This window comes from Rhinoderma darwinii, chromosome 9, assembly GCF_050947455.1.
Source record: "Rhinoderma darwinii isolate aRhiDar2 chromosome 9, aRhiDar2.hap1, whole genome shotgun sequence".
Lineage (NCBI taxonomy): Eukaryota > Metazoa > Chordata > Amphibia > Anura > Rhinodermatidae > Rhinoderma > Rhinoderma darwinii.
In genome coordinates, this window is record NC_134695.1 from 32942650 (window position 1) to 32960746 (window position 18097).

The following is an 18097-nucleotide window of genomic DNA, read 5'->3' on the forward strand; positions in this document are numbered from 1 at the left end:
TGATGACACCAGCAGGAAAATTTTCTTTAGGCAAAGTCTTCCTCTTGAAAATTACCATGGGTGGTAGTTTCTGGCCATTAGCCTGACAAGCGAGAACTACAGTGAAAGATGACTTCTCATTTCCTGTGGTACGTATAGATATCGTACTGGTCCCTGTTTTCTCAACAGTACGGTTTACGGGGATATCGAAAGTGAGGGGAACCTCATCCATGTTAATAATGTGTTCTGGCTGGATATTCTTTTCATTTATCTTGGTTATGCAGTAGGTGCGGAAAATGGCCAGCTTCTCTTCATAATCCTTTGGTAATTGCTGGCACACAGTAGTTCTGGTGCGAATGGAGAGATGACGCCTTTTCATGAAACGAAAGCACCATGAAGGACCTCCTCGAAAGTCCTTGATCTCCATGTCACGTGCTAAAGCAGTGGCTTTGAGTCGAATAGAGACAGTGGAGACGCTTCTACCTGCGTTTCTCTGTTCCATAACCCACTGTTCTATTTTGTCCTCCAACTGTGGCCACCTTGCTTTGTTTCCTCGGAAACTCAGTTTGGTCTTCTTTACTTGGCGGAGGGCATCTTCTTGTTTTCTCCACTTACGCACCATGGATTCATTAATGTTGAATTCTCTTGCAGCTGCCCTATTTCCATGCTCTACTGCATAACTTATAGCTTTAAGCTTGAAACCTGCATCATAAGCATGTCTCTTAACAGGAGGCATTTTTTGGGGTAGTGGGTATAGTTAACGCTAAAGCACAGATATATTGCAAGGATCCTGCGCACAGAGCTGTAAGTATCACTCAGTGTGGCTCCTGACTACGGTGGCCGTAATGCTCAATCCATTTATGGATACTGTAAAAACCCAAGTGAAGAATAAATTCATAGGCGCACGGGGGGGAGGAGCATGGTGTGTGCTGTGGTATGCCGCCGCCGACCCCTGCCGCCCACGATAGAGGTAAAGGATCCTGTATGAACCCCTCTCTTTACTGTCGGGTTCATATATAAGGCGCACCGGATTATAAGGCGCACTTTCTATTTCTGAGAAATTCTCAGCATTTTATGTGCGCCTTATAGTCCGGAAAATACGGTACATTTGGTATCGTCGCAATCGCCATGATCCACTGAATAAAGTTATTATGTAATTTATACCACACAGTAAACGGCGTAAATTAAAGATGCAAAAAAATTGTGGCAAAATTGCTGGGTTTTTTTCTATTATGTCCCAAAAAAAGTTAATCAATAAATTCTATGTACCCCAAAATGGTGCTATTAAAAAATACAACTTGTCCCGCAAAAAAACAAGTCCTTATACAGCTATGTTGACACAAAAATAAGAAAAAGTTATAGCTCTTGGAATGAGACGATGGAAAAACTTAATATAGATTGGTCATCAAGGTTTAATATAGGCTGGTCACTAAGGGGGTTAAAAGGAAAGTAGAGAGGTTGTCCGAGATTTTAAGAAAGTGCTAAGCTGCAATGCTAGACACTGCCCATGAACAAGCACTTTTCTGTAATCTCAGAAGACCTCTTATGTTTTGGAGCGCTCTAGCCAAAGTCCTGATTTTAACTGTATTGAGTTTCTGTGGCAGAGACAAACAGACATATGCAATGGCTTGAAATCGCTTTTGTATTTATAAAGAAAAAAACAAGTGAAATGCTTCATGATTAAGCCTACATACATTTCAAGACAGTATAAATAACTTGAAAGCGTCCTACCTTGTCCCTTCTCAACGAAAATTACTTTGGACTCCGGCATGATATTGGAACCTATGATAATCATCTCCATTCTGCCGTTAACTGAGCAACTATTTGTGTTATATTTATCCACTTGTGGCAACTCCTGGGCAGATCGCTGTGCTTTTATTAAAAAAAGTAAAATATAAATACATAAATAAAACTGAAATACACATCGACAGCAATCATAAATGATCACACTATGTTAAATGATCACACACACACACTGGGCAAATATATTATTATAGAAATAGTTACAAGACGACAACGTCTTGAGCCCACTACCGTAACCCTACTCTAACTGCATTTACCACTATACTTATTTTCTTTATTTACATACATTCTTTATTGCATAGGCACATAGTTGGTAAGGTTGAAAAAAGTCACAGGTTCATCAATTGCAACCTATAATTATACCATATTGATCCAGACTAAAGCAAAATACCCTATGATGTAAAAGGCAATTTGCTTATTAGGGGAATAAATCCTCCCCGACTTCAATTTTGGCAATCAGAATAAATCCCTGGATCAACATCCCATCTCCAGAATCTATAATCTGTAATATTATATTTTTCTGGAAAGGCATCAAGGCCCTTCTTGAACTTGTTCAAAGAATCAACCATCACAACATCCTGTGCAGAGAGTTCCATGCTCTCACAGTAAAGAATCCCCGTCTGTGACGGTGGTGAAACCTTTTCTCCTCTAGATGTAGCGGATGCGCCCTTGACCTTGTTACAGGTCTAGGTGTAAAAAGAACATTAGAAAGATCTCTGTACTGTCCAGTTAGATATGTGTACATTGTAATTAGATCGCCCCTAAGGTGTCTTTATTTTAAACTGAAGAGCCTCAAGTTTTATAACCTTTCTTGGTGCTGCAATCCACCCATTCCCTTAATTATCCTGGTTGCCCTTCTTTGCACCCGTTTTAGTTCAGCCATGTCCTTCTTATACACAGGTGCACAAAATTGTACACAATTTTTCATGTGTGGTCTCACATGATTTGTATAGAGGCAAGACTACGTTCTTATCATGAACATCTATGATTCTATTGATGCATCCCATGATTTTATTTGTCTGGGCCAGCAGCTGCCTGGCACTGGTTGCTAATGTTAAATATACGTTCCACCAACATCCCCAAATCTTTTTCAGTAGTAGTTTTACCATTTCGTAGAATTTTTTTCCTTGGCCCAAGTGCATAACCTTACATTTATCCAAATTAAACTTAATTTGCCATTACTCTACCCAAACCTCCAGGTTCCTTAAATCTCTCTGTAGTATTACATTATCCTCCTCTGTGCCGATTACTTTACAAAGCTTCGTATCATCTGCAAATACTGAAATTATACACTGCAAACCCTCTACAAGGTCATTAATAAACATTAAGGCCTCATTTACACGAGCGTGTGCGTTTTGCGCGCGCAAAAAACGCTGCGTTTTGCGCGCGCAAAAGGCACTTGGCAGCTCCGTGTGTCATCCGTGTATGATGCGCGGCTGCGTGATTTTCGCGCAGCCGCCATCATAGAGATGAGGCTAGTCGACGCCCGTCACTGTCCAAGGTGCTGAAAGAGCTAACTGATCGGCAGTAACTCTTTCAGCACCCTCGACAGTGAATGCCGAACACAATATACACCAACCTGTGAATAAAAAAAGACTTTCATACTTACCAAGAACTTCCTGCTTCCCCCAGTCCGGGCTCCCGGCCGTTGCCTTGGTGACGCGTCCCACTCTTGTCATCCGGCCCCACCTCCCAGGATGACGCCGCAGTCCATGAGACCGCTGCAGCCTGTGATTGGCTGCAGCCTGTGCTTGGCCTGTGATTGGCTGCAGCTGTCACTTGGACTTAACTGTCATCCCGGGAGGTCGGACCGGAGTTATCGGTAAGTCAGAACGTCTTTTTTTTTTTACAGGTTCATGGATTTTCGGAGCGGAAGTCACTGTCCATGGTGCTGAACCAGTTTAACGCTTTCAGCACCGTGGACAGTGACTGTCTCCTGACGTCGCGTACCCGAACATTTTTTACCGGTTTCGGTCAAAACGAGTTTGGCCGAACCCGGTGAAGTTCGGTGCGCTCATCTCGAATTTGACACTCCGTTTGGATGTTTGTAAACAGAAAAGCACGTGGTGCTTTTCTGTTTACATTCAGGAGTTTGACAGCTCTTGCGTGATTTTCGCGCAAGCAACGCAGGACCGTCCGTGTGGCATGCGTTGTTTTCACGCACCCATTGAAGTCAATGGGTGCGTGTTGCGTGAAAAACGCAAGAATATAGAACATGTCGTGAGTTTTACGCAACGCACTCACGCAGCGCAAAATTCACGCATCGTCTAAACAGCCCCATAGACTATTATAGGTGCGTACGACACGCGTGAAAAGCACGCGCGTCGCACGCGCGTATAATACGCTCGTGTAAATGAGGCCTAAAACAAAGAGCACCCAAAACTGAACCTTGTGAAATCCCACTAGTAACTGCGACCCAATCTAAAGATGTACCATTAATAACCACCATCTGTTTTCGATCACTGCGCCAGTTGTTGACCCAAATTGCACATATTTTCCCCAAGTCCCAGCATTTTCGTTTTATATACCAATCTTTAGTGTGGCACAGTATCAAACGCCTTTGAAAAGTCTAGATACATCAAATTCACAGCCATACCCAGGTCCAGTCTAGAATTTTTTTTATTAAAGTTTAAACCAAAATATTTAAAAACGTGTTATCCTTCACTGTACACCTTATTTATTCATTTTTTTGGGCTACCTTTGTCTTTGCTTTTGTGTTGTGAGATTCTTAAACAACTTAACATCGCTCCAAATATATATCACCCACTCAGTAGTTCCAATATTATCACTACCGTGTTTCCCCGATAGTAAGACACCCCCGATTGTAAGACGTATCGGGGGTTTCAGGGGGGTCGGTTAATATAAGCCGTACCCCGAAAGTAAGACATATGTCTTACTTTCGGGGAAACACGGGGGTATTGCCGCCTCCTGCCCACTTCCGCGCCGCCCCCCTCTCCATACGTCACCGCGCCGTCCCCTGCACTTGTCAATGCCGCCTCCTGCTTAAAATACGGTAATGCACACAGTATTAACTCCTTAACGCCGAAGGACGGATATATCCATCCTCAGCAGCTGCTAGTTCGCGCAGGAGGACGGATATATCCGTCCTGTGATGGCGCGGGTACTGAGACTGTACCCACGCGATCAGCGGCAGGAGCACGGCTGTTATACACAGCCTGGCTCCTGCTGCAATTGCCGGAATCGAAGCGCGCGCCGATTCCGGCAGTTTAACCCATTAAATGCCGCTGTCAATAGTGACAGCGGCATTTAATGTGTTTGACAGAGGGGGGAGCTCCCTCTGTCACCCGATCGGCGCCCCCGCAAACAAATCGCGGGTCGCCGTTGGGTTTCCATGACAGCCGGGGGTCTAACAAAGACCCCCAGGTCTGCCTTCAGCATCTGCCTGTTAGGCGATGCCGGAGGCATGACCTAATAGGTTGCCTGTCAGTTTTACACTGACAGGCAATAATGCTTCGGTATACTAAGTATACCAAAGCATTATATATGCGATCGGCACATCGCATAGTGAAGTCCCCTGGTGGGACTAAAAAAAAAAATGTAAAACAGTTAAATAAAGTTTGTGAAAAAAAAAATAATAATAATAATTCGACAATTTTTTTCCAATATAAGACATACCCCGAAAGTAAGACATAGTGGGGCTTTTGGGGATAAAAAGAAAGTAAGACACTGTCTTACTTTCGGGGAAACACGGTAGTACTGTCTATCATTATTATCGATCTATAGATAAATCATTTTAATTAGCGTGTTGATCTGATACATTACATCCGATTACAAATTTTATATATATATATATATATATATATATATATAATACACATACATATGCACACACACAGACACAGTCCTTCTTAGAATATCATCAAAAACTTAATTTCAGTCATTCAAATCAAAAAGTGAAACTCCTAGATTATATAGATTCATTAGACACAGAGTGATCTATTTCCAGCATTTTTTTCTTTTAATGTTGAAGATTATGGCTAACTGTTAATGAAAACACAAAATCTAGTCTCTCATAAAATTAGAATATTGGGTAAAAATTGAAGATTGTAGACTGATGGTGTGACACTCTAACCAGCTAATCAACACAAAACACCTGCAAAAGTTTTCTAAGCCTTTAAATGGTCCAACAGTCTGGTTCAGTAGGCTACACAATGATGGGGAAGACTGCGGACTTTACAGTTGTCCAGAAGACCATCATTGACACCCCCACAAGGAGGGTAAGCCACAAAAGGACATTGCTAAAGAAGCTGGCTGTACACCGAGTGCTGTATCCAAGCATATTAATGGGAAGTTGAGAGGAAGGAAACTACTGCCGGTATTAGAATTACCCAAAATATACAGCGCGGGTAAAATCCTAAATGTGTGTGGGCGCGTGTGCGTGTGTGCTTGGGAATGTCACATCAAGGTGACTTTAAATTACGTATTATTACAAATCGGCCTCGGCGATACAAACTGGACCTTATCTACGATTTTAACATGATTTCATGTGTACACATTTCGGTAGTCACTTGTGCATTTCAGAGAGCGCTAATTCAGAGTAATTTTCATTTTTGTACATTTCTATTGTCATATCACAAAATGCATTTGCCCGAAACGGAAAGGATCACTTTATTGATGAGTGGGTATGGCGAAGAAAAAATAAGATCCTATCGAGAAGTAGCGACTTTATTCAATGCCACTTATCCTATCCGTGATCTAATTTCATTGTCAACTGTTAAAAGAACTGTTCATCGTTTCCAAATAACCGGTTCAATTAAAGACGCACCAAGATCCGGAAGACCCAAACATGCGAGTAATGATGAAAAAGCTTTAGATGTTCTGCTCACTGTACATGATAATCCTCATAAATCTGTCTAGAGTGGAGCACAACAAGCGACTACCGAAATGTGTACACATGAAATCACGTTACAATTGTAGACACGGTCCAGTTTGTATCGCCGAGGCCTACACATTTAGGATTTTACCCGCGTGGTACATTCTGGGTATTGCCAACACCGGCAGTAGCCGATAATGAAGATGAGAACTTTAAAGTTAAATATCTCAGCGGAAAAAAAAAACCAAACCTATCTCAAAATCGATGGCGGCATTGTTTTCGTATTGAAAAAAGCTTTCAAATGAGCCCCCACTCGACCCCCGTGCCATATGTATAAAGAAAATAAGTATAGTGGTAAATGTATAGTTAGAGTAGGGTTACGTTAGTGGGCTCTAGACCTTGAGTCTTGTAAATATTTCTTGTGCATTTTCCTCCCTTAATGGCCAGGAATATCAACTTTTACATTTAATGCAAAATATCTTCATTTACATATCGTACCATATTAACATAAAACAAAAATCAAATATCCCATTCCAATTTGGAGCTTAAAGGGGTTGTCCAGGCACAGAGCGGTTTTTCATACTGATGACCTATAGACCAGATAGTTCACCAGTATATGATCGGTGGGGGTCAGATACCAAAACCCCGCTCCGCTGCTCCGGGTGCCGGATGTTATGCAGCGTATGCAGTATTCGAAGCCGGAAGAAGGTGGCTCCTGCATAGCGGCCGTGCTGCAGAACTGCAGCTCTGCTCCTATTCACTTGACTAGGAGCAGAGCTTCACTACTGCAGCTCGGCCGCTATTCCGTGACAGGAGCCATCTGCTTCCGGCGTGGATATCCCGGTGCCCGGATGCAGCTGATCGGTGCGGGGTCTGGGTGTCGGACCCCACCAATCATATACTGATGACCTATCCTGTGGATAGCTCATCAGTGGTCAGTGTGTGGACAACCCCTTTAAGGACTAGATTTGAGAAATGCTAGGATAGAGGCTAAAGCTCTGATACTGTAGTAATTCATCATGGATGGTGTGCTCTGCATTTCTTGACACCATAAAATAACAAAACAGATTAATTTACTGTATTGATTGGATGTGTAGAATACTTACAACATTCAATAGGTATGGAAGCAGTTTGTATGGAGAGAACTTTTCCATTCGATTGGGGTATGTGCACTCGAAACACCAGACGAACACGCGTATTCTTCCTGCCAATGTCGGTCTCCCCTTTGCGCAATTCAATATCAGAATTTCGCAGCTTTAAAATTCCTGCACAGTCGATGCTTTAAAACAAATACAATGATAAAGGCTATATATTAGGAAACTAAATCAGAAGAATGGAAACAATTTATAAAAATCTTAAGTCACAAATACACATTTAAAAAAAACCTGAATAAAAAAATCGAGAGCATAATGTAGTGCAGCATGCAAATATAAATGTTGCTGGCATTACTGAGTAGTCTTTGTTCACAAACTTCACCAGTGTCCAATACCACACGTTGGGCTCTGTTCACATCTGCTCTAGCTTTTCCATTATGCTTTTCCATCAGAGGAACAGAAATAACAAGAAAAACTGAAGCGCTGAATCAGTCGCATGGCGGAAACCAACAATGCCCAATGGAACCCGTTTACTTTAATGGGTTGAGTCGGTCACGGAGCCTCAGACGCAGATGTGAAAAGAGCCTAAACACAAAATGTTATTATGCTTGCACTGTATTTCAAGATTCATTCCAGATCTGTTTCAGGAATTTGAAACGTGGCAGAAATAGGTCACACAGTGAGACAGACAGATATATATTTAAATATAAAATCAGAATCATTATTTTCACATATAATAAAGATAAACATGTCAAAACACGAATTTATTTGAGCTCTAAGGACACAACATTTTTTCCCCCATTTTTCCATCAGCGGATTTCGAAAATAATTACTTTTTTATTTTTCTGTCGACATACTGTAGCCGTATGAGGGCATGTTTTTTCAGAATTAATAATATTTTTCAAAAGCACCAATTTGGGGTACATATAATTAGTTGTATAAATTATATTTTTTTTAAATGTGTGGGGGGGCAAATGGAGAAAAACTGCAATTTTGCCATTGTGATTTGGGATTTATTTTTTCAGCATTCAGTTTGTGCAATAAATAGCATGGCTTTATTCTTTTTTACTAAATATAATTTTTGTGTCATCGAATTCCTAGAATTTTAACCATTTCTCTTTATCAAATAGTTTTTAGAGAATTTTCCGTTTTTAATACAAACAATAAACCAAACAGTTTCCCTGTTACCCTCTTCCAATACTCACAAAGCAATCAGGATTGGAAGAACAGAGCATGTGTACCAGCAAAATCAATATACGTCCTTAAAGAAACAGACGTGTATGTATCAGGTTTTCCATAGAAAAACAAGACACAAGAAAATTAGACAATTCCCAAGAAGAATGTGGAGAAAGGATGCGGATAGCCACCAGACATTCAGTAGAAAGTTCTAGAAAAGAGGTCTACATAAGAATGAATTTTAATACATGTAAATCGAAACGCTAGGGGCAAATTCACCATTCAAAAGGGACAGATTTCCTGCTCAAGAGTTGGCACAGAAAACTGGCGCAAGCCAAATAAGCGGCAGCACAAGGAGGAGAAAAGTGTCCAACATGTCTATCAAGACACGTAAAACTCACCCCCAGCATGCACCACTGTGATAAATGTGACGCATCCTCTGGCTGCTCTGTTCAAGTATACATGGTCTTAATCCCAGAGAGCACCAGCATAACTGCCCTTACTGTGTCAATCCTAAACAATATTGCAGTTGGTTATCCTTCCAATATTAGGTTTGTTTGTGGCATATCTAATTGTTCTTAAAATCTAACATTCATGGGATGTACATTCTCAGTACACATACATATTCTTCGTGTGTCCACGCACCCAACCTCAATATAGATCGGTTGGGGTTCAACTATTGGCACCCCACCATTCAGCTGTCTGAAAAGGTCGCGGCGCTTGTACGAGCGCCGCAGCCTCTTCATTGTTTACATGGTTCTCCTCTCCATTTGTGCTTGCACGCGCTGTTACATTTGTAGCGGCTGTGCAAGGTATTGCACCACAGTTCCACTGCCTTCTGCAATGTACGTTCCGACTCGCCTAACAAAAAGAGCATTCTATCGGTGTATAGCAATATCCTGTCTTCCCCTGGGCCACGTACGAATCCCCAAATTTCCTCACTCTCCCAGATGGAGCATGCAAGGGGCTCTATGGCAATTTTGAACAGCACTGGGGACAGATGGCATCTCTGCCTTGTTCCTCTAGTTAGTTCTATAATAATTGGAGATGCTTTCCCGATTGTACTTACCCTTGCTCCCCTATACAACAGTTTAATCCAAAAGTCTTGATCGCGTCAAGTGAGCCCAGCGCCTTCATGCTTCTTGTCTCAGAGTGGCACTAGAGATTCCAAAACAAATCGGTGTATACTCCAAGTCGTTTATTCCCTGGGAATTAATTGTGATTGATTTTTATGTATTATGGATGGAAAAACCCTGGTCAACCTACCGGCCAATACCTCCACTAAAATCTGATCATGAGAAATGAGCAAAGACATTAGCCGGTAAGAGCCAGTCTCCGAGGGGTCTTCTTTCAAAAGTACAAAAATTACTACTTCATTTATAGAGTGTGGGAGTTCTCCTTTAGTAAACAAGACAAAGTGAGAGCAGTGTTTTCCCCATATAGCTCGTATGTCTCTGTCAGAAAGCCGTCCATTCCCAGGGCCTTTGTCCCAGAAAAAGACTGAGCTGCCACAGTTAGCTCAAGCCCCAGGGGTTCATCCAGCCATTAAGCCAACTCTTATTAGTTTAGACAAGGTCGTTTTTCCCAGTGGCCTCCTTGTTTCATCCTTACTACTCTTCAGTTCTGATTTATAGCTATAATATTGCCTAATTTCCTCCCTTATTTCCCATTGGCTTGTTGTAATCCTGTCATCTTTGCTTTTGCCATGCGTCCTATTGAGGCTCCCCCTCCCTTAATTGACCTATGGCTGTTAAACAGTGCTGTTCTACGGCGCTTCATGGTAGGCATGATATTTTATCACAGAAAATGAAGTATTATTTAAAGGGAAAAAGTGGGTTTTCAAATTTTTTATTGTTTTTACTTGGGACTTTGATTTATTTATTACAAAACGTTATTAAACTTTTTTTTTAGTCTCACTAGGGGACTTTACTGTGCGATCTTTTGATCGCTTTTAAATAGTGCATTGTGCCTGTCAGTGTAAAACTAACAGGCATATGTTAGGCCATGCCTCAGGCGTGGCCTAACAGGCATTTAGTAAAGGCAGACTTGGGGGTCTCTGTTAGGCCTGCAGACTGCCATAGAAACAATCGGCTGGGGTGGGGTGAGAGAGGGCACCCCCTCCCTCTAAAACCACTCAGATACGGCGGTCGCTTTTGAGCTCCGCATCTGAGGGGTTAAACATGATCAAAGACCCCGGTTAGTGGTCTCTAAACAATGCTGTGAAGCAGGAGGCTGTTAGCAACAGCTCGGACTTCAAGAGCACCCCGCTCGATGAAAACTTCTTCTGAAGCACCGACGTGAAAAGGCGGCGCTTCAGCAGAACTACCCTTAACAGCGGACGTAGAAAGACTATACGCCGGTCGTTAAGGGGTTAAAGGCCATGTACACCTTTGGAAGAGTTTTTTTTTATTATAAGAAAAATGTGTATCAGTGTGATTGGTGCAACTTTCAAAATAATTTTTATTAAAAATTATTTTAACTTTTTGAGATACAGCTGCTTTGTATTCTGTATACAGAGCAGTTGTATCGTGCGCTATGACCTGAATCAGTCAGGTCAGCGGAACTGACCGGTTCAGTGAAAGTGGGTCCTGCGTGTCGATCCACCTGTTAGGGTATGTTCACACGCTTAACAAAATACGTCTGAAAATACAGGGCTGTTTTCAAGGGAAAACAGCTCCTGATTTTCAGCCGTTTTTAAGCAACTAACATTTTTTGCGGCCGTTTTTGGAGCGGTTTTTCTATTGAGGCAATGACAAACAGCTCCAAAAATGAGTGACATGCACGATTTTTTTCAGCCGTTTTTCGGGATATTGGCGTCCCGAAAAACGGCTGAAAATAGCCTGTGTGAACATACCCTAATCAATCACATCTATGATATTTACGTATTGTCTGATGAACCCCCCCAGCAGCGCAGAAGAGTTTCTGGTTCTGACCAGCCCCCCAATAGTGAGGCGATATGGATGTCCGCTACAAAATATGCCCCCCAGGTTCCTGACTTCACCGCATCCTCAGGAATCTAAGTGGAGACCACGGAGTTCGGAGAATTTTATTTTTTCAAATTATTTTTCTCCACCAAATATATAAATTTAATGGTCAAACAGACTAAATTTATATGCGGAACAATTTCTCGCCCGCAATCCCACATCCTACTATTCCAAAGGCCAAATTTAGACCCCCACAAACCCAGAGGAGCTTTGCAAATTCTGAGGCCTGTTACTGAATATGAGCCTCATAAAGAAACCCAGCATTAGGGACTACTGGTCGTCCTATATAATAGGAGATCATCTTCAAATTCCTGCACTACATAGATAATACCTGCTGCCCACCCCCGATGATCCAAATTATGACAGGTTATATAAAATAATAATTATTTAATTTAAAAATATTGCGGTCGCCGAGTCTCTCGTCACTTTTAAAGGAAGGCTCCACTTCCGTCAATACCTCCCAAATAAAAGGGCCTGATATGGAATAAAACTATATAAGATCTGTGAAAGTTCCACCGGGTACACGTATTGTTTCAGGATTTATGAAGGAAAGGATTCAAAAATTAATCCCCCAGAGTGCCCCCCCTTCCCTTAGTGTCAGTGGAAAGATCATTTGGGATCTTATACACCCGCTACTTGGCCAGGGATATCATGTCTATATAGACAATTTCTATAACAGCATCTCAAAAGTGCCTTTTATCAAGAGCAACAGTGGCCTGTGGCACGAAAAAAAAAAAAACAATTCAAAGGGCCTCCCCAAACCCTCCTGGTTCAGACATTGCCAAAAGAAGAAAGTAAAGCAATGTGCAGCGAGAATAGGAGGTTAGTGAAATATATGGACAAGAAAGACATCCACATCTTCTCTAGCATCCATAATGAAAGCAGCATCCATGTTCCACTTCGTGGCTCCAGCACCACAACTGCCAAGCCTGCCTGCATACTGGATTATAACCGCTTTATGGGTTGGGTGAATCCATCTGATCAGGTCATAAAGCCGTATAGTGGCATGCGGAAAAGTAAGACCCGGTACAAGAAGCTGGCACTTCACCTCACCCAAATGGCAATTTATAAAGCATTTGTGGTGTCCAGATATGTAGGCAATATAAATAGGTTTCTCCAATTTCAGGGTACAATTATCAAGGCCCTTTTATTTGACAACCCAGAAGGGGAGGGCACTTCTTCGGGAGCTTACAGTTGCCGTATAATTCATGGCCAGCACTTTCCCTCACTGAGAAGAGAACAAGACCCTAGAAAAGATGTCCGGTGTGTTCCAAAAAAGGCATCAGAAAAGACACTATCCACCAATGCGAGACATGCCCCACAAAGCCAGGCCTATGCATAAATTAATGCCTTAAAATTTACCATATCTCCACAAAGTTTTATATTATTTTATTTATACACCCATTAATTTTACAAATTGGCCATTCTAAATTGATTTTTGAAGCAGAGTAATTAAATTTTCATATATTTTTGCACAGTTACTAAAATTAAAAAGAAACCCAAACAAAAATTCTTGCTACACCCCTAGATGAATACCTAAAGTGGTTTGACGTTATAATTAATCACACCAAATTAAAATATTTTTGAAAAACACCTAACAAAATTCTCAATATACCCCTAGATGAATACCTTGAAGGGCATCATTTTCAAAATAAGGTCGGTTGGAATCACAAAAATAGCATACTTGAGATAAAAAAAATTTTTATTTGACAGCATCATTTCATATAAATGTAATATTCCTTCAATCCATATTTCTTTTTTTATAATTTTACTGAGTTTGCCTATTATTATAACTATGTCCTGCCATATAAAGTGGTTACATTAAGGCTGGGTTCACACGACCTATTTTCAGACGTAAACGAGGCGTATTATGCCTCGTTTTACGTCTGAAAATAGGGCTGCAATACGTCAGCAAACATCTGCCCATTCATTTGAATGGGTTTGCCGACGTACTGTGCAGACAACCTGTAATTTACGCGTCGTCGTTTGACAGCTGTCAAACGACGACGCGTAAATGGACTGCCTCGGCAAAGAAGTGCAGGGCACTTCTTTGCCACGTAATTTGAGCTGTTCTTCATTGAACTCAATGAAGCACAGCTCAAGATTTACGAGCGTCTCAGACGCCTCGCAAAATGCGAGGAGGAGCATTTACGAGTGAAACGAGGCAGCTGTTTTCTCCTGAAAACAGTCTGTCTTTTCACACGTAAATGACAGCTAGCGTGTGCACATACCCTAATTCTTATAAACGGTTTGGTGATATGGGCATAGTTCTTTTTATTTGGAGGTTATTTGTTTTAAGAGCTGTTCCTGATGAATACATTATGGGCTTTTTTGTTGTGTTGTTCAGGTTTTTTCACAACCTGTTAAACCCGAAAATTCTTCCAGGAAAACGTACAATATCTTAGGGCATTAGTGATCCTTTACGGACCATAAAAATGGTGTTGGACACTTCCCTTTTATATATTCTGTAGGTGATTGGTTGTTTTGCGCATATTACGGTTCCTACTTTGCTGGGCAGGGACCTGTAATTTCAGTCCATAGCACACCATTTGTTTGTCAGCTGCTTTGTTAGCATGACATAGTTACATACACTGGCAAATGCACTTCTACGGGTTAATATGCTGGGGAAGGCAACCATGCCCCAAAAATAATAGATTTTGTAAAAAAAACAATTACCACCTAAATCCCATGATTCTTGCTATGAAAACCTAGCGGTCCAAACACTCATTAAACCACTAGATGAATACCTTAAAAGGTGTCGTTTTCAAAAAGTTTGCACTTCTAGGGGTCACATCGTTCTGCCAGCTCAAATCCTTTACAGGCATGGAGTGCCCCACTCCATGCTTGTAAAGGATTTGAGCTGGCAGAACGATGTGACACCCCTAGAAGTGCAAGTCATTCAAGCTAAAATTATGTCCTGAAAAGCCAAAGGGTGCTCCTTTGCTTTGGGGCCACACTGTGTGGGCATGCAGCAGATTACGGCCTAAATGAGATTATTTCTGAACACAGGAGAAACTGGGTAATAAATGTTGGGGTTCGTTTCATCAATTCCATGTACTGGGGCGTGGCCAGCAGTCGATGGCGCCGGTCGCATAAACTGAGAGCTCCGCGCCCTGCCACGCAGATCCAGCAGCCTACAGCGGGGAAAGGTGCCTCATATGGGGAAAAAAAGACCCCAAGGGTCTAGACTCACCCCTGCAGCACAGCACCAGGTCGCCGCCGCTCCACCAACGATCGACGGCTACTTTCTTCGGCGGCAAGCCACGCCGCTCCCTCAGCCGCAGCCATCTTGGACAGCCTCGTGTCAGAAGGAAGGGGAGATGTCCGAGCAGGGAGAGGAGACAGTGCCCCACGTACAGGGTAAGCTGAATAGCCGGATGGCTAAAGTTCACCCTCCCAGCTCCCCTAAGCTGTCCTCCACCTCGTCCTGTGAACAGCAGGGAAGGGGGTCCCCTATCCCAGGAGCAATGGAGGCCAGGCCACGAGGAGCATCAGCTCAGTCAGAGGCCCCAGTACACCTGCTTGAACCACCAATGTCACAGCCCTCAGCACAAATGGCCCTACAGATTTGGCCTGCACCTAAACCCCAACGGCCCACGATCCAGCAGCCGGGGAGGAGAGACGATCTGGGGGATACACCATCTTTGACCCCCTATGCCCAGGCCCCTGCATATGCCTCAGATTCTGACCTGGAGGATTCAGCCTCACTTCCTTCAGATGTGCCCCCTATGTGGAGGGAATGTTTCTCACAGTTGCCCACTAAAGAGGACTTTAAGAGTATGATACAAGAAGTGAAGGCAGCTTTTCGTTCAGAATTGGCGGGGGTGTCGCAGCATATACAGCAGATTGCTACGAGGGTGGAGGCTTTAGAAGATGACCACGATGCCACTAGGCGCCATGTTTCTGTGATACAGTCTTCAGTGTCCTCCCAGCTGGCGTCCATTAGAGATATGCAACTGCATCTAGAGGATTTGGATAACAGAGGTCGCCGTCATAATATAAGGATAAGGGGCATACCGGAGCCCTCGGGGTCTGAAGATCTTCCCATCGTGTTAGAGACTATCTTTAACGACCTTTTGGGTGCACCCCCGTCTAATCGGATACCGCTTGACAGAGCGCATAGAGCACTGAAACCAAAATCCATTACATCTCAGCCCAGAGATATCATCTGCTGTGTCCAGGATTTCCGCACTAAGGAGGACATTATGCTTAAAGCCCGTCAGCGTAAAGACCTGGAGTATGCCGGTGTGCCGATTCAGTTATTCCCGGATCTCTCCTGGATTACGTTACAGAAAAGACGTCTGCTTCGTCCACTTCTCGCAGCCCTACGGGACCACAATATTATTTATCGATGGGGGTTTCCGTTCTCCCTTACAGCCCGAAGAGATGGTGTTTCTGCAACCCTGAGGTACCCAGGGGATTTGCCTCATTTCTGTGACTCCCTTGGTATACCAACGCCCAAGATGCAGAATTGGGAGACTCCTTTGCCGCCTTCGTCTCCACCTCCAGTCTGGCAGTCGGTCCGAAATAAGCGGAGGACCTCTCCAAGACGACAGTCTACCCGAAGTTCACCAAGACCTGATTTGAATTGATTGACGCTGCGCAGATACACGGCACCTCCGTAATATATGTGAAGGAGCCTGGTCACCCATACCAGCTGCTCCCTTCGCCAGTTGCACTATCCTAGGCTAAAAATGCATTTAGGATTATATTTCTGATTTTATGTTGTTTCGCTTTAATTCGTTAACGTAAATTGTGGCAGGGCGCGATTGCCCGGGATACACTTGGCTCTTTCACCCCCTTTTTGTTTTTTCTCGGCCTGTACGTATTTATACGTACTTTTGTACTAGGTTCCTCGACTGTTGAGACCCGACCTCCTTTTTTGATAGGGGTAATTTGTTTTGCAGTTCTCCCTCTGTTTTTAGAGAGAGTTGCAAAGGGTAATATTGTATTACCAGTTTTCTTTTGCTTTAATATCACCCGCCCCAGGGTATAGTATTCTCCCTGGTAGTATTTTCTGAGTGTGTTTGAAATTCATTGATCTCATGCATTTCTCTTTGTTCTCACTGCAGATATGTGTATTGTCTCCCTGGTACGTCTTTACCCCAGTGTCTTTCCCTCCCCTCCTACTTTCATCCGAAATAACACTTGAGACGACAGTGAATCCTCCAAGAACCTCCAAGGTAGAAGGACGCCGTAGAACACTGCTTGCTTTGAAACCGACATGGGACTGGCCCCGACATAACTGTGAGCTGTATACATCCGCACTTTCCACATCATTCTTTGCTCTTTCATACATCTTTGACCATGGTTAAATTTGTCACACTTAATGTCAAGGGTCTCAACTCCAATGTGAAGAGACGCTTGCTTCTCAGGGAGTTGAAATCGCTTGGAGCGGAAGTTGCTTTTCTGCAGGAAACACACTTAGATTCATCCGGAACTTTCCAATTTGCCCGAGGGGCGTATCCTGCTGTGTACTCTGCCTCGTCAGGTCGCAAAAGGGAGGGGGTGGCCATTTTGATAGCAGCTTCCTGCCCCATACAAGTTCACACCTCACATCTAGATCCGAAAGGCAGATATGTTATAATAGAGGGGACTTTGCTTGGACAGCCCATCGTTTTATGTAACGTTTACTCTCCTAATACCGCACAGATTCCATTCCTACGTAGACTCCTTTCTAAACTCCAGAAGCTTCCTAGGGGGGCATGGCTGGTGGGAGGAGATTTTAATGTCCCGTTCTCCACGTCCATGGATAGGGTCTCTCTTACACACGCTACTCCGACGCCCACCCTTACAGGACTTTCTACACGTTTTAGGCAACTAATTAGAGAGCACCAGCTCTATGATTTGTGGCGAGTGGATCACCCAGGTGATAGGTCCTATACCTTCTTCTCCCATACGCACAGCACTCATACACGCTTAGATTACTTTTTTGGTAATGTCCCTGCCCTCCGTGCGCTCCAGGGGGCGAATATAGACCCCATCTCTTGGTCAGATCACGCACCAGTTTCTGTGTCCCTACAGATAGGGAAACCAAATACGAGAGTATGTCATTGGCGCTTAAACGAAACTTTGATTAAGTCCCCTTCTCTTAGGGACAGCCTGGCCGGGCATATGCGGGAATTTTATGCACTTAATGAGGGATCGGTTCCTTCAGTATCCACTCTTTGGGAGGCGCATAAGGCGGTGATGAGAGGGCAATGCATAGTAATGGGATCTAGATTGAA

The 18097-nt window shown here is 43.1% G+C and overlaps 1 protein-coding gene across 1 annotated transcript in view; it reads right to left on the minus strand.

The window, feature by feature from the left end:
- Window positions 1-18097, minus strand: part of NFATC3 (nuclear factor of activated T cells 3) — a 172695-nt gene that overhangs the window by 53387 nt on the left and 101211 nt on the right. The window contains exons 5-6 of the mRNA XM_075837492.1: window positions 7723-7895; window positions 1711-1851 (exon numbers count right to left, since the gene is read on the minus strand). Coding sequence (XP_075693607.1) covers window positions 1711-1851; window positions 7723-7895 — 314 coding nt within the window. The remainder of the gene's footprint in view (window positions 1-1710; window positions 1852-7722; window positions 7896-18097) is intronic.